Raw genomic sequence first — 18,195 nt, forward strand, 5'->3', positions numbered from 1 at the left:
GTCTTCCCTTTTTATTAATATCACCTAGGTGTTTTTCCTTTGGTACTTTATATAGCTGTAATGAGGCTATGAAGGGAAAAAAAAATCCCATCCACTTCCACTATAAAAACAATCTGCCCAGGGTTAATGTCCCATCATAGTAACAGGGCAGAATGGGGCGGGATTTACAAAAGGGTTTATTGGCATCCAGGGAGTGCGCTTACAAAGTTTGAAACTGATCGGTGGAGTTATAGGTAAAACCACGAATCTGCCTGTTATAGCGCCACCATGAGGCTGATTTCAAAAATTTTAAGTGGCATTTCTTCCTCGGCCTAGTGGGAACGTGTGTGCGCGATTTCATGTTAATTGCACTCTGCGTTTGTGATTTGAGGCATTGTGTCCAAAACGGACCAATCTTACAAACTTTGAAAGCCAATCTCAGCCAATCAGGAAGGAATATGGACAATCAGAGAGAACCATGTCGATCACATGACTGTAGAGATACTGTCTACTGATTTGCGTGATTTTTTGACAAAATCTGTAGGAGTAGTGTACCGAAATGTGTTTTGCAAACATCGGCCTCATAGTGGCGCTAGAACAGGGCCATCTGAAAAATGTGGGGCAGAGGTTCTGAATTGGCATCCAGGGAGTGTGTGCTCATTTTGGCAGCGTCCGGGCCAACGGCGCCGGAGATTAGCTGTACACAAACTCGGAGGACGGACGGACGCACGGACAGGGGCGAAAACATACTCTCCCCCTTCGGCTGGTGGAGACAACTACAGTACACGCAGAGGCTTTAATGCATTCCATGTAAAGTACATTCAAAACAAGATTAAGAACCTGAGTGCGTCGTGCTTGTGTTTTTGGGGGGAGGGGGTTAAGAGCGCGACCAGGAAGAGAACTGAGTAGTTGTACTATTATGTAGTTCCATTGTGACAGAAACACATGACCGTATTGTGATAACGATAACCCAATACTGGACGTTAATATCCTCTGGGAAAACGGCACCCAGATAAGGAGGTTCAATACAAAGTGGTCCCATCTTATCTCAAGGAGAGGGCGAACATAACATTAAAACGGAGCACCGCGACCCCCCACCCCTTACAAGAAACGGGGGTCGAAGTTCACAGGAAGCGGAGGGTCTGCCATCTTTCTGCTGCTTGCTTTTCGCTGTAGCCGTTAGCGTCTACATGCTACACGGACAGGGAGGAGGGCTGCTTGTGTTTTTATTAGGAATAAAAATAACATCGAAACGAGTCCCCCGCTTCCACAACGACCGTCGCGATAACAACCATCGGGGGTGTTGGATGAATCATCCGGCATGGAGAAGGCAGCGGAGCAGCCGTCTTGCGGTTATTCTTCCTACACCTACCAGGTGAGCAGACACAGCGCCGAGATGCTACACAACCTCAACGCTCAGAGGAAAGATGGAGGCAGGTTCTGCGACGTGGTCCTCCGCGTCGGGGAGGAGAGCTTCCCCGCGCACCGCGCCGTGCTGGCCGCCTGCAGCGACTACTTCGAGTCGGTGTTCAGCTGTCAGGCGGCGGAGGGAGGAGGCGGCGACCTCGGCGGGGGAGACCGAGACGCCGCCGCCGCCAACAGCAACAACAACAACAGGGAGCTGGAGATGCACACGATCAGCCCCAAAGTTTTCCGCGACATCCTGGACTTCGCCTACACGTCCCGGATCGTGGTGCGCCTGGAGTGCTTCCCTGAGCTGATGACGGCCGCCAAGTTCCTGCTGATGAGGTCCGTGATCGAGATCTGCCAGGAGGTGATCAAGCAGTCCAACGTGCAGATCCTGGTGCCCACCGCCCGGGGAGGGGACGCCAGTCTGTTCCAGGCCGCCATTGGCTCCTTGTCGGAACCACCGGGCTTCCAACAACAACAACAACACCACCACGGCGATCACGTTATGGTGAACGGGACTGGCAGCATGCTGCTAAACGGAATGCCCTCCTCCTCATTTGCGAACAACGGACAAACAACGCATCATGTCATGGACGGATCCCAAAACAACAACAACGGCGATGACATGTTGTTGGGGGACGACGACGACGAGTCGTCGATGCCCGTATTGCAGCCTGTGGACGGACTGCCACTGCCCGGCGACGAGGAGGAGGATGAGGACATGAACAACTCCTTCCACGACAGCGGTGGTGGCGGTGGCAGCAGCATCGGCGGCTCTCCCCCCGGTTCCCATAAGAGGGGCCGGGGCAGACCAAAGAAAGGCACGCCGACGACGGCCATGGAGCCTTTGCATTTCAACCACCACCAGCACCGCCACGGCCACGCCACCAGCACCCCTATCAAGGCGGACGTCAACGCGCTGTTCCCGTGCAGAACCTGCGGCAAGGCGTTCACGGAACCCCAGCGGCTGAAGAACCACGAAGCGCAGCACGGCGCGGCCACCCACAACAGTCTAGTGCCCACGGAGGGTCACGGCATCACCCTGATATCTCACAGTCACTCTGAAGCGGACTTGCAGGGCTTGGAGAACGGCGTGCCGTTGCTGCACGGCTTGGATCACAACGTCAACCGCAACAAGCGGGAGCGGACCAGGCGGCACGTGGGCTGCGACATCTGCGGCAAGGTGTTCCGCGACGTGTACCACCTGAACCGACACAAGCTGTCCCACAGCGGGGAGAAGCCGTACGCCTGTCACGTGTGCGGCCTGCGGTTCAAGCGCAAGGACAGGATGTCGTACCATGTGCGCTCCCACGACGGTTCCGTGGGCAAGCCCTACGTGTGTCAGAGCTGTGGAAAAGGCTTCTCCAGGTGAGTTATTATTGTGCTTTACATCTCCTAGGCCAGTGGTTCTGAATCTGAAACTGTTATATTTTCAAGGACCCACACCAGGCCGTGACATTACCCCATTCACTCTTCCAGGCACAAAAGTCACTTGTCCGGATATAAACTTGCCATTTCACAGTCATTTCCTTTTCTGTTTATTTATTTGACAAATATAAAAACAAGACCCCCTTGGCCCCCTCCACTACACAGTCCATAGTCTGCATACAGCACAAAGCTGCTAGGATCTTCACAGAAAAAGTGGAACCAAGAGCCACTTGTCCAATGGACAAGTACATTTTTAATGAACTTGTCCATAAAGATGCATTAGTTTGTTGTCCCGGACAACAGGACAAGCCTTAATGTCATGCCCTGCATGTAACTCTGACAGTATACAAATACTGTCGCTGTCACAGACTTGTATGGGTTATTATATGTTAGTAACTTACTTGAGTTTGTTTTTCTTGCTTTATTGTTTTAGAGCCTGGACTGTGGCTTCGCCCCAATAAGGCCTGATTTACATCTTCTCGGCCAGTTGTTCTCAAACTTGTATATTTCCAGGAGGACCCACCCTTAACTCTGACAGTATATAAATAGGGTCCATTTGTACACTGTCAAGAGTTACAGACTTGTATAGGTCAATTTAGAACACCCTAAGGGTCGATTCATACTCCACTTTTAGAGCCTAATTTATGTCGGTTCGGCTCTGAATGACGCCATATCATAGTTTAGATAGAGCCGAACCGAAATAAATTAGGCTCTAAAAGTGGAGTATGAATCGACCCTTACAGAAACCTGAGAGTCCCTGGACCCCACTTTGAGAAACACTGTTCTTGCCCAATGATTCTCACAGCTCAGACTTTTAATTTCAAGGAACACTATGATATGCATTATTTATGCCACAGACCCCTAATTTGATACACTTTTCATCCATGGCATCCCCGATTCTACACTGAATATCCTTGGTGGTTCGATTCTGAAAGAGTTAATATAGAACCAGGCAGGTTCCATCTGTACACTCTCTGAGTAACAGACCTGTAAGGCATGACATAACGTTATTTCCGTAATAATGCAAATCAATTAATTTATTCTCGCTAGTCATGCTACGAGTTGTTCGAATAAAAGATGAACATTCCAAACGGTTATTATACCAAAAGAAAAGAAACGGTTATACCAATTTAAACCAATTTTAAACATTTTGGAGGTGCACGTGCACGGCACCGGTGGTTCCGCCTGATGATGACTACATTCACTACTACATGACGTAGAAAGTTCTGCTCCCGACCGGATCAGAAACCAAAATATGTATCCCAGGCTACCTTACAAGTAGTATGGGATCACTTCACTTTTCGGGGTTATAACCGGTCTGGAGCGGAAACCACAACACGTCATGTTGTAGTACTCAAAGGACTACAATTTGCCGGAAAGATCAATCAGTTTTGACCCAAAATATTCCCCTGCGCTCAAGGACATACTTTTACGGCCTACCTAATAAACTCCTTGATGCGGAGTAGTTTTGCGTTTGAAAAATGTGTTTGGTATATGCATCTTTTAGTCCAACTTGTAGCGACTGGCAAGACTACACTAGGCTAGGCTACTTGAGCATTTTAATAGGGATTGGGGAAACAAACGGGGGGACCAAATCCAAAGTGACGCCGCTTCTTCTTGTGGTTTCCGCGCTTTAGGCGGAAACCAAACGGCCAACAGTGAACGAACACCAGGCTTTTCCCCCAGAAAGCCTGGTAGGCGAGGTTACCTTACAAGTAGTTCTGGTCCCAGAGGTCAAAGGTTGTTGCCTCAGTACAACTGAACATTTTGAGACACATGGACTTGATGACACAGGAGAGTTATTTTCCCTTTTCATTCCAGACCAGACCATCTGAACGGGCATATCAAACAGGTTCACACCACGGAGAGACCCCACAAGTGCCAGGTGACATTTTGGATATACCTATAGAAAAATAGATTGATTTTATGAACAAATTAAAAAATGTCTTGAGTTCATTTAGTTCTTGCAATAAATCATGTGGACCAAAAAAATGGACTGGATAGCTGATGTTAATTTGTGTCTTTCAGATTTGTAATGCTTCTTTCGCTACGAGAGATCGCCTGCGATCACACCTTGCTTGCCATGAGGACAAAATCCCCTGTAAAATCTGTGGCAAGTTCCTGCGGGCTGCGTATATGACCGACCACCTCAAGAAACACAGTGAAGGGAATCATAACTACTGTGGTATTTGTAACAAAGGTAACTGGCCAATATTATATGCTATACACTGCTGTATTGTCATTACACATGTTATACACTGCTATGTGCTCATATACAGTTACAACCTATTGATTCACATATTTCACATTCAATGACACTATATTAATGGCCTTTCTTTAAATTCTTCAAATGTTATAGCTACTAATTCTAAAACTAAACTATCAGCTGATAGCTGTGTCTTTGCTTTGTCCAACACAAATTGGCACATACAACACAACACGGCAAGAGGGGGTGAGATAAACGAAAAACATGGCTGATTTCTCGACTTGGACCATGTCAACAATCAACAATTAACTTTATTTTTTTAAACAGAAAAACTATTTTTAAAATGTATAATTTTGTAGATATATATTTATCTACACAAAGTTATTATGTTATTACTAAGTGACATTTTGGTTAACTTATCAAGGAGCAGGATATGGTCAAATGGCAATTCCTGAAATTGCATGTGTCACTAATGACTGTTGGACAGGGTTGTTCACAACAAGAGAAGTTTGTGTCCTTTTCTGCTCCATAAGGTCTGTACCATGAGCTGCATGAAATCTAAGCAAAATAAGGCCTGTCGAATTCCAGGAGAGGTTGAAGCATTTCATATGCAAGGAAATCAGTTGTTCGTATTAATGTGATGCATGAATGTCATGTAGGCTCTGCAAAACTATCTTGTACCATATATAGTAGTACTGCCAGCCCTAAACGGACTGAAGAGCCACTCTTTTTAATTAGCAAATTGTTTTTGTTAGATCAAACCCTCTTAGTATATAATTTTAAACACTCTGTGTAACCTTCTGTACACCTTCACACATTTCTGGCTGATTTGAATCAATTTTTTTCCCCAGTAATCAGTAAGCCAATTCTCTCTGCCAATTACAGGATCACCTATGGTGGTTAAGCAATACATACCTTCTATTTCTTTATCCAAGGAACACACATTGTTGCACAGGGGACTGCCCCATAGGTCGAACTCCCGTTGGGTTAGGTTTATGCATATTTTTACTGAGGTATAGAACTATCACGAAGCCCTTGTTGTGTTGTCTTGTGCTATAATAGCTGAATCCACAGAGCAGCAATTATAACTGGTGTCAAGTGGTGTTGGCACCGGGAAACCGCAATTACCAGGCAACACCCTGTGGATTTGTCTCTGGTTAGGTTGTATCTTTCCCACGATGCATTGGTTGGATGCACTGGTAGGCAGTCTGAACCATCACTCAAATATTGTGCATAGGGTTTTATGTTCGTAAGCAGAAGTGGTGCAACTGGTTATTTCCTACATGCATGGTCTTTCAAAGATATGCATGTCTATGACATGATTAATGGTTTATCAGGTTAACCCATTAAGACCTTAGGCTGATTTCTACAAATGCCTTCTAAATGTCGTGTCAAGGACACCCAAGCTGATATACTGTATATCAAAATCTTTCAATTCTTCCAAACTTTTTTTGTTGTTGATATTTTTCAAAAATGTTCAAAAGATCAGGAAACCTGTCTGCACATTTGAATGCATTGATAATAGCTTCAGGTAGATGCCATGATCAGGAGACGGTTTTGAATTGTATAATCTATACCTCTTCATGCTGAAGAAGATTTAAAACGTGAATTTACCTTATCTGATAGTCTTACAAATTCAGTTTCTTGAAAATGTAGCTTCTGAATTGTCTTTCTTTGCTTTTCCATAATTTGCCAACTTCTAATTGGCTACAAATTACAAAGGTTTTGGCTCCACGTAGTTACAAAGTAAGGAATTTTACAAATGTAAACTTTTAAAAGGGAAAGGATTAGAGAGGGTTATACAGTAGATTACATTATGTTTTTCTGCAGTTTGGTCCATTAGTTTACCTGCTTGTACTACTACTGCTTCTCTAGCTAGCAAAGAAACAGCATACTTTACATCTCCTTCTCAAGATGCTTACCTGCATATGCAGCTGTTGACAGCCAGAGGGTGGTACCAATATTGACATAACCAGGATTAACTGGCAAAAACTCACTGTGTTATTTGTAAATCGTGCACTGGTCCAGCAGTCCAGCACAGATGTGTAATAGAATGTGTATTTGCTCTAGCAAGTCAGTGACTGAGAAGTACCTGTAACTGGGGATCCAAGCCAGATCTCACCCAGGTCTCGTTCAATACACTCATACAGTAGCTGCAAAGGAGGAGCATTGCTCTGGCTCCTAGTACAGGGTTCCCACCATGATGAAATTCCTGGAAATATTTTGAAATTAGAAAAATATTTTTCCAGTACTGGAAACGTTTTGGAATTGATCAAGGGTCCTGGAAAAAATAGCTATGCATTGTCTTTGGTTATTGATTTTGTTGATACCTCTGAAATTACGAATTAAACATTGGCCTAATTGTCAAATGTTAGAGGCAGAAATTGTGAAAATAGTGAGGCGTTGTGAGCATGTAGATCTGCTATTTTCACAATAGGAACGTATTATACAAAATTCCTCAACTCTTAGTGCTCGTCAGGGTACCGGTCCCCAGTTAAAATATGATTATTTCGGGGGTCACAGCCTGAAAAGGTTGAGAACCACTGGCATACACTACCTGTCTTTGGGCATTGCGCATAGGAGTAAGCGACTTGTTATTGAGCTGAATTATTGTTATATAGTCCTGGAAATTGGGTTAAATATTCTGGAAAAGTTTTAGAAATTAATTGGTAAAAATGTTTGGGAACCCTGCTAGTAGGATTCACATGGATGTTCCTGTGTCTTTTGTTTACATTGTTCCATAGCTCAAAGAGACGGAAATTCACTTCAGTCTTGAAACATTGTCATCTAGATTTCAGATAAACGCTGGTCTTCAAGTGTCAAAAGACAACTTGGTGGTTCATATTTTAGATTGTAATTAGAGAAAAGAAAAGATGAGTGTTAAGATGTTTTCATTTACTGCTTTCTATCGTTTTAGCGATTTTGATGTCAGTGGGTGGGGGCATGTGTACAAGTGGCTAAATATGTATGTTTAGACACAATAATCCAGCGATATCTTTATTACTATTTACAGTAACACTACTAGCCCCCATAAGTCACATCTGCCCATGAAAGATTGCCGTGCATCTTGGGAATGGGCTTATTGTGTCATACATATTTAGCCACTTGTACGCATGCCCCCACCCACTGAAATCAAAATCGCTAAAATCACTAAAACGGTAGAAAGCAGCAGTAAATTAAAACATTTGAACACTCACACTTTCTCTAATTACAATCTAAAATATGAACCCTTGTTGTAAAAAAAAAAAAAAGAAGTTGTCTTTTAATCAAAGTTCCAGACCTGTCAGAATTGACATTGGGTACACGGGTATTATGAGTATGAATGTTTTTATTTTATTTCAGGAGGCATAGAGCCGGGTGTCTCCATCAACTGCCCTCTCCTTTGCTCTCCTATGTTGTCCCAGGTTTCTCCACTGCCTCCTACCTTAAGGTGCACATAAAGGCGCACCACAGCTCGCCACTGCCCCACCCCGCTGCCACAGTGCACGTGTTCCCCGAGTCGAGGGGGGGGACACCGATGCACAACGGCACCCCTTATCACACGGGACGCCAGTGCTCAGTGGAAGGCAAGCAGCCGTCTGCTCCACCCCTCCAACCTTTTCATGTTTCTGGCTTTCATTTGCTCTGCTGCTTTTTGGAAGGAAACATGCTGTTGCATTCCCTTTTTTTTTTTTTTTTTCCTATGCTTAAAACATAACACGTACATCAACTTCTGCTGCTGCTGCCGAGCTGTTTTCCTTCATACATTGCTACTTTCAGATTTCATCTGCTGGTTGTTTTTCTGTTGGCTATCTATATCGGTCATTTTCAGAACAGACAGGGAACTTGTTGAAGATTTTGACTGCATGGTTGTATACAGTATACCGTGATATGCAAAGCTTTGTTTACTATTGGACGTAAACAATGTTCGCTTTCTCCACTTTTTGTGACTTAAGCCTTATTTAGATTAAACTTTTTTTTTTTTGTAGTCAAATTTAATTAATTCAAGTTGTATGTTTAACATGCATTTCTTTGTTCACATGAGTCAGATCTTTCTAAAGCTTCAGGTCAGAGTGATTGTAGCTTTGGTGCTAGAGACGCAAATGGTATTTGAAACTGTTTCATTAGCACTTGAGTCTGGAGTGAAGCTATATTCTTCCACTAGATGACTAGACTAGAAAATGTATATTGATGACATCAGGGATCTTGATATATGGGCATAAAAGGGATTCTGGGGAATACCCGTATATGGACTTTTACATTGGTGATGTCACCTGTGATATCATCTTTGATGTCACAGTGATGTGTCAGGGGAACTACAGTGTCAGGCCTTCAGACAGACAGAGATACGCGGACAAAATGTGCCGGTTTTCATAGTAAACTAGTAAGTAAAATACTACAATAATTTTACAGCTCAATCACAGGCAGTAAATTACAGTGCTAGTTAGACCTTTGTGAAAATTACCAACCCATGTCCTCTTCTGTCAAGTATATATACTGTATATACGGTACATTTTTGTAAGTAAAACATTGCCCCAACATTCACTCGTTGCAGTGTGAAAGGTGGAGAATCAAGCTTTTATCTCCCACGGTGCAGTGTCATGAATGTATATGATGCCATGGCTTGACATTAACTTTTTGAGGCACTTGTCCTTTGGACAAGTACATTTGTCCGGGCACAAAAATCACAATTATACTTCTGGTCTGGACTGACCACAGGTGGGTGAGTCATATCTGCAACGTGCCTAGTCTTTTAATTGTTCACAGTGAGTGAACGACCCCCCCCTAATTGCACCCTCCACCCTCCACTCCATAGTATGGGCAGTCCATAGACTGCATAAAGCACAAAGCCACAAGGAGCATCTCAGAAAAAGTGAAACCAAGAGCCACTTGTCCAACGGACAAGTACATTTTTAATGAACTTGTCCGGACGGATTTATATACTTGTCCCAGACAACAGGACAAGCCTTAATGTCAAGCCCTGTGATGCGCACCCGTCTTTAGTAGTAGTAACATGGTGATGACCCCTTCTGTGACGCATGTGAACTGCCTCTCACTGCCTTGGCAGCTGTAGCAAAAAAAAACAGTTACAATGTAACTGGCGCACCATCTCTGTCGAGCTTGAGCAACAAGAACCTTAAGAGAGTATCATATTATAGGGACTAGTAGTAGTACTCCTTTTTATTTGATTTTGCCTGCGTGTTCAGCATGCATGGCCATGGTCGTATGAAGTGTTTCTGCTTGGCCTGCCCTCCATCACCAGGTGGTCTGCAATGTGTTGATGTTGCATGATTGTCCTAGTAATGTGTGTGCTGTATAACAGTGCAGCATATAAAATGTGCCTTTTTATGAAAACCAGTACACAACACATACAGTATGTCTTCAACCCACATACTAGTAATTTGTCTTTCCTGTAATTCAGGCAGTGTTTGAATGTCCATTAAGCTAATAGCTGAAAACCTATAGTTGGTTTTATCTCTAAATTTTAGATGTATTGTAAGTGTTGATTTTTTAAAGTTTGGTTTAGATAATTAAATCTATTGTGGACTTTAGCAGTCTTTATTCTGCTATATGCTAAATCATCTAGTCGTGTCATAAAGGGACTAAGCATAATTGTACATAAAGGGGCATATGGTGAATTTGAATGAACAACAAAGAGAATATATCTTTCCTGCAAGTGGAACATGGCCTAGAATGAGTGCTGTCCTTTTATATGGCATACACGAAATAATACATCTACCACACACATTTTAAGTCCATTTAATTCTTAAATGGCTTTTTTGTCATAGAAGAGGCCTGTGCAATGTAGCTTTGCCATTATCAATTACGTTTGATAATGAACTATCTGAGTTGTAAGCTACTGTGCCACAGACGCCAGGCCTCACAAATTGGCTGTTAGAATAGTAATTAATTCACCTTTTGTTCCGGTGATCTGAACGAAGTAAGAAGTGAATGCTGCTTGCTTACTGGGTCTGAGGATTACAGACAGTAATGCAAAATAACAGTAGTGGTGAAATGAAGGTAATTCTATCTCTGTGGTTACCGCTGGCCTGTTATGTCTGTCCCTCCTCCCCCTTCCTTTTCTCTCTGGGCCGGGTGTTGTGTATAGACCTGTGCGCCAGTCACCAGCTGCTTGTCACCTTCCCCGAGGCAGAGGGTCGCTTTCACAGCAGGCTCTCTGGAACCCCGGTTCTTCCCCAGCCAGGCCCTCTGCAGCCTGAGCTGCTGCTGGGGAAGTCAGGTGGGGCTCCTCCATATTTCTGGGAGTGTCGCTCTGCCGGCGCACCTGGCTTCCCCTTCCATGGCCCTCTTGCAGGTCAGTACAGTCCAGCAGGAGGGTGGACTGGGGTGGGGTATGGTGCGAACTACAGCCCACTGATTGGATGAGCACAGGAGATTCCTAATGTGGACATTGGGCTAGATGATTTGGACCTTCCACTTCTAGAGTTCAGTTAACTGTAGTCACATACAAATGATTGCTCATAAGGCAGGTTTTCCAGATGTATTTGTCAAAGGAGCATGTTTTGGGTCAATTGTTACACTCTCCCTCCCCCCGCTATTCAGAGCACATGACTACGCACTTAACTTGAAGCCTAAACCTTAAACTGTTTCAGGTGGTTGTCAGCTACTGCAAAATGGTTATAATTTAACCTTGTTTTGAACGTATATTGTGCTAATTCAAGGCTCTCTCTCTCTCTCTCCTTGCATCTTTTCTTTTTGTCTCTTGGTCTGTCCCCTCCCTCACACTCTGGTGACCTCAGACGGGCAGGAGAACGCTGGGAAGTGTCCACATCTGGAATCTGATGAATCGGACCCTTCGTTTGGGGAACTGTCCAACGGGAGCGAGCTCAAGTCTCCGCACAAGCCCGATGGGGAGGAGCTCGAGATGTCCTCTTTAGCCTGCAATGGACCTTCAGCCGGGGCGCTGGCTTCTCCAGAGGGATCCAAAGCCAAGACGGACCCCGAGAAGAAGTTTGCATGTGGCATCTGTGGTCAGGCCTTCCGTACCAAGTCCTACCTCAACAAGCACCAGCATCGAGTCCACAAGACCCAGAAAGGCCAGGGGGGAGCGGGGTCCTCTGGACTGGGAGAGCTGGCTCCCACCCTGAGCTCTCCCTTCTCCCCACAACAGAACATGTCCCTGCTGGAGTCCTTCGGCTTTCAGATAGTGCAGTCTGCCTTCGCCGCGTCACTGGTTGACCCCGAGGCAGGTCAGAGCGGGATGGACTTTGGAGGGAAGTGACCTAACTGCTGGGAATTATGTTATGTTAAAAACCTCTCATAATTAGGACAAGGTTTTCTTTTTTTTCTTTTTTTTTATGACCCCAGCCCCAAACCCCCCGGCACCGCCCCTGCCCCGCTCCGAAATCCTCTTTATTTGGGAAGAATTTTGCCTCAAGAAGAGTCTGCTGTTCATTGTGTCGCTCACTGTGCATTCAGCTCTGCTATTATTCCGTTTCATGGAGTCTGACGTTATGTTTCTTTCTTTCTGTTTCAGAGTGGGGGAAAGCATTTTTATTTTATCTTATTATAATACATATTTGTATTTTCTGAAATGTTGGCAAAGGTTTATTTTTAATCTGATCATTTTGAAGTTTAATGACATTAGTATGACCTTGTTTCGTGTGTGTGTGTGTAATCAACCTTTCATAGCTACTTTTGTTACTTTTTACAAGGTGAGTAATTTTAATTCTTAGAGCAAGGAATGACTTACCGTATTGTCGACTCCCCCACAGTTTTTCAATGCTATGAAATGCATCACAGATCTATCATTTGCCATTGCATTTTAAGTGGCTAATTCTTAGTTGCTGTTACTTATTCTAGCTTATTCTTATTTACTCAGAAGGCTGCAATGACACGTCTCCTTAAATTAAGGACAACAAGATCGGTGAATCTGTTATTTGAATATTGTACTCTGCTGCTTTCAAGGAAATGTTTATTTTTTCCAAGTTTCTTTCTTTCTTTTTGTTTTATATATATATGGCAGGGGTTAAATTCTGCCTTACACCTTTGCTTAAGATTGTGTTCTGTGTCGAAGTCTGCTATCAGTCTTTTGTAAGAGTTTAATTCTAAGGGGACACATTATCACATGCATAACAAGCTCATGTTTTATGGCATATTCACGAAGGAGCAATTATCATATTTCTTTTTGAATAGCTTCTTCAAATGTTTCACCACTATGGTGAAGGTAATCATACCAAGGACTCTACGCCCCCTTCTGTGATGCACAAATAACTGCTTCGCCCCCTAGTTATGCTTCACGGGCCAGGATCGTCGCTGGCATTGCCTGGGTGGGGTGGGATAATTTACCATTCTGTGCTTATGCCGAGTCGGCAGCCTTCCCAGTGTTCGGCACGGCGACTTGCTCGGTGGTGCCTGTCGTTGCTCAAGCCCGCCAGCAAACAGTTTTTTGCCTATAACCAACTACTGTTGTAGTCGGTTCTCACCGAACGGGCAGAGTGGTCCGCCTCGCTGCATGGGGGCGACAAAAACTTTGCCTAAACCTAGCCTTAATCCTAATAAAATAATGTACAATGCGTATTAGATTATATCGTCACTGTCGGGCAGAAACCTTGTATCTCCAAGTTTTAAATGTGTACGTAAATGTGTAGTGAAAACAGCAGATCTACAAGCACACTGTGTGCTTGTAGATCGGCTGTTTTCACTAGTTTAGTTAATTTTTTTTAAATGATAAAAAACGAACCGTTTTGGACATACAAGGTTTCCACCCGACAACGACAATATATAATAATATAATATAATATAATAGTTTGACGAGAGGGATGCTGATCCTGAGGAGCAGGGATGGATAGGCTAACGTTTAACATTGACGCCATGGTGCCATCTAAAATAGGAAGTGTTTGGGGGTATATATAAAGCAGTTCGCTCATATGAGGCAGGCCGTTTAGCGTGCGTCACAGAAGTGGGCGTCACCAATTTTTACTGATACTAGGGAGGAAACAATCTGTGCGCCTTTAATACCCCCTAATCTTGCTTCCTTCAATATTAACGTGGCCATTACACTGAAGTTCCAACTACATTGGTTCTCAGTCAGTATAACAGAGTTTGTATTGAGAATTTCATAAAGGAAGAAGTTCTACCAGTCAGTCTTACAGCATCAGAGAATTTGTGTTAAAGTGCCACCTATAAAATAGATGGCATTTATTACTTATTAAGTTTCATTCTGATCACGTCCCGTTAATGTGTAATGAAGACGCCATGAGCTTATTATGAATACCTTTGTAAAACTCCCTCAAATAAGAACGTTTCCCTGTCTTTTTTTGGCAATCACTTAAAGGTGAAATCACTCACGTGTAATATAATGGGGACCAAGTTGAGGTGTGACAATTATAAAATTCTAAGAAATGTAGATTATATTTTGTTAACTTATTCATGCCCTCTATGTTTTGTGTACAAAAGTTTTTTATATTGTTTGTCAAACAAAAATCTTGTGGTTTGCTAATTTTGATAATTTTACACGCTAAATTATGTTAGATACAGAGATGTGTGTGTTTCTTTGTGTGTGTGTGTGTGTGTGTGTGTGTGTGTGTGTGTGTGTGTGTGTTGTGCAACAGTGATCTTATTTGAAGCAGGATTAAGGCCATTACTATACAGCTGTGGGCAGGAATGGGTGAGGAGCCGCTAACATTCTAGATCTGCCATCCTCTTGACTGGCAAAAAAAAACAAAAACAATGCAATTCAAATCATCCATTTCTTTGTATTGACAATGTTCCTTTCTCTTGTATTGGGCTATGCCTAAAGTTACCCACACTATCAGTGCCTCTCCTCTATCAGATTTGCTTGTGCTAGAGGTGAAGAAGGCATTTCTGTATGAAATCAGCCGTCGCCCCGTCTGCACTCTTGTTGTGGAAATGGAACTGTGGTTTCAGAATGTAAATGGGTGAAACTAAATCCCTTGGCTCATACTTACAGTATGTCATTGACTGTCTGTGAGAGGAACAGGCCTCAATGAACTGTGCAGTGTGCACTCCAGTCTACTCACAGCTGGAGGGAGCTAACCCCTCAACTTTCTACTTTTTCTCTCTTCCTTGTGTGCTCTTTAAGCCTGAGTTGTACTTGGCTATGTGCCGGCGTTAATGCACTGAATATAGCAGATCTACAAGCTCGCAACACATCATGGGCTTGTAGATTTGTTGTTTTCATTGAACAATGCTGGCTTGATACTAGGTAAAGATCAGGCTATCTGCCTCATGCTTATCCTTAATTGATAGGTCTATTGTTATGAATTAATTCATTAAACAACCTCATGATATAAATTGAGTTACTAATTATAGCCTCCAGAAAGCTATTTATTACACAAAATAATCTCTATGATTTCAGTCAAAACACTGTGTGTGTTTAATTGACCAGATTTGTTGGGCACTGTAACTTGTACAAAACACGTGTGTCATATTGAATCAAACCATTTTATCGTTTAAAGTTAACCATTGATCACATTGGTACATGGCAAATCGGTCGGCGAAACAGGGAAAGAATGTTACATGAATGGATTGGGGGTGTAGTGGGGTATGTGAGTGTTTTGAATATTGGTTGGCTTTCTGTGTTTGTTTCTGTGCGTTTGTTGTTTCCCGTTTTGCTTCAGTTTAATTATTTGTGGCTTATCTTAGTCTATTAAAATTCAGTACATTCCTACATTATTTATGATTATATTGTGATTGTAACAAGTGTATATACCATTCATATACACATACTATATATATATAAATATATATATGATCAAACCAATATATGATCAATGTTTGTCAGTGATTGTCCTATGTGTATATATTTTTTCCATTGTCTGTTATGTAGAGGGATATTAAGTTATGGACGTTTTGATTGAGTGTCTTCACTGCGTTACAGAGAGTAAACCTTGTTTAATGCTGTCTTGGTTGCACAGTAAAATCCTCAGTGACAATGTATCGATTTGTAACTCGGACTTAATTTAACACTGAGTATTTTACTATGTATATGAGTTGAGTTGGGGACTGAGTGTCGATCACTGGTTGGTGACAGTAGCACTACTGTTCACTAGCTGCAAATTGCAACTCTAGGTTATTTTTTTTTTGTATGTTGAATCCAGAGTTTCAACACCAACCGTTGACAGCCCATGCATCCAAACAGAAAAGTCCTATTTAATTGTATTAAACAACGTTAAACAGGCCAACATTCCATTCCAGAAAGCTTGAATTATCCTCTTTCTGTCTGCAAAGTGTTTGTTTGATAAAAATCCACACATGTTATGAGCTATTTTCTGTCAAGAACTAAGTGTTGGAGTTTGGGAAATCACGGTCCTGTGTACCACCTGTTTCTAAATTGCACATAATGCGGGAGGCAGCAGGACGTTTTGTTGAAATTGAAAACGAGTGATTCCAAACTCCAACACTTAGAAAAAGAATCACCTGTACGGAATCTCTTGACAGAAAGTAGCCCATAACATGTCCACGGTGGACTTCTATCAAACAAACACTGTGCAGATGGAAAGTGGATTATTCAAGATTTCCATACAGCTGGAATGTTGGTGAGTTTAACGTTGTTTAATACAATCAGATGGCACCTTTCTGTTTGGATGCATGGGCTGTCAATGATTGGTGTTGCAACTCTAGATTCAACATAGAGATGCAATTTGTGGCTAACTGTTCACTGTACTCTCAATTTGCTCTGGTAGTGGGCCGCACACTGCCAGACACACTTCACCTCTTTGACCAATTTGTTCATTTTTTTGGGATCCACTCTGCCATGATGCACTAGTATTTACTCTGTAGAGGGAATAAAGGGTGTTTGTTTGTTTTTGTTTTTCCCCAAATAAATGGAAGATGCTATGTAACGTACAGTATACCGTTCTGTTACAGATTCTCAATATTTAATACATGGTAGTAAATTCATTGGATGTTATTTTGATTTGTCTCATGTTGGTACTCGAATATAAAAGATTCCATTGACTATTTAGGCCTAGTTACGTATTTGTTTCTGACTGTTTTGACGTTTGCTTTTGGTCTGTTGCAAAGTGCCTTCCAAATACTGATTGTGCACATAGCAGACTTAGCAGTGGATTAAAACCTCTTTTTTTATTTTTAAGAAAAAGGTAGGCAAAAAACATGCAGAGTGACTTGCATTGACACTTTTGTATAGACCGACATGGACAAACAAGATGTACAATATGTTAACTTGGTATTTTATCATTGTACTCCAGAAGATTGTTCTGAAAAACATGTCAGATACATGTTTTATTATGTCTCCTGGGACATGTTTCAATTGATATAAGCATACTTTTCTATAGATATTTGTTTTTGTACTCTGTTACTGAGTCTCATCTCTCTTAATGGTTCAGAGGTGAGTGTCAAATAAATTGCATTTGAAAAAGCTCCTACTATAACCTCCTTTTGTCAGTTATTTGTGGTCAGTTGACAGTATATAACCTCCCTTTGTCAGTTATTTGTGGTCAGTTGACAGTATATACAGCAGTGTTTTTCAATCAAATGGACCCTTATAGATCTTTAACTAAAATGTTAAACATCTGCATTACTTGCATGAAGTCTACTCAAAGTAGAGAATGTAGAAGAATGTAAACCTCGTGAAATGTTGGTCTGTCTCAAATGCAGGAAAGAAAATGTGTGTGTGTGTGTGTGTGTGTATATATATATATATATATATATATATATATATATATATATACACACACCGTACACACACACACCGGTATACATACATTACACACGCACACACACACACACACATACAGTACAGTACAGTACAGTATATGCTGGTGACTATATCCTCAACAGGTAACCACTGGGATTAACCACATTTGACATGATATCCGTATGTTGGGCATAGCCTAGGTGAAAATTAGACCTATGTGCTTAAATTGATGATCTACAAGCTTACATTGTGGTTCGTTCACCATGCATGTGACTAACAAAGTATACGTCAGGATTAAGTTAGAGAGCATAGCTTTGGCAGATTTTAATGTGTTTATTCATTTTCACAGGGTAACACAAGACACAGTTATGTAATGAAATGACATATTTGATTACTCAGTTACAGATGTCAGGTCACCCTAACCTCATTTCGGTGGTGGAGGGGCCTTAATTATTTTATACTTTAGCTATTGAAAAATAGCAGATATACAAGCTCACAGCGCGGCACCGAGTGCCGCACTGCGAGCTTGTAGATCTGCTATTTTTGAAAA

General features: G+C 42.3%; 1 protein-coding gene across 2 annotated transcripts; it reads left to right on the plus strand.

Moving 5' to 3' along the window:
- The first annotated feature begins 1,273 nt into the window (after nt 1-1,273).
- patz1 (POZ/BTB and AT hook containing zinc finger 1) lies at nt 1,274-13,598 on the plus strand. 2 transcript variants are annotated; one of them, XM_080728668.1, is made up of 6 exons: nt 1,291-2,757; nt 4,639-4,702; nt 4,846-5,017; nt 8,428-8,589; nt 11,112-11,318; nt 11,764-13,598. In XM_080728668.1, exons 1-6 carry the CDS (start codon nt 1,301-1,303, stop codon nt 12,243-12,245), a joined length of 2,544 nt encoding a protein of 847 aa, XP_080584794.1. In that variant the 5' UTR covers nt 1,291-1,300; the 3' UTR covers nt 12,246-13,598. The 2 variants fall into 2 exon arrangements, with proteins under 2 accessions (XP_080584793.1, XP_080584794.1); XM_080728667.1 differs by lacking the exons at nt 8,428-8,589; nt 11,112-11,318 and having other exon boundaries at nt 1,274-2,757.
- The last annotated feature ends 4,597 nt before the right edge of the window (nt 13,599-18,195 follow it).

The sequence above is a fragment of the Nannobrachium achirus genome (genome assembly GCF_963921795.1).
Source record: "Nannobrachium achirus genome assembly, chromosome: 6".
Classification (NCBI taxonomy): domain Eukaryota; kingdom Metazoa; phylum Chordata; class Actinopteri; order Myctophiformes; family Myctophidae; genus Nannobrachium; species Nannobrachium achirus.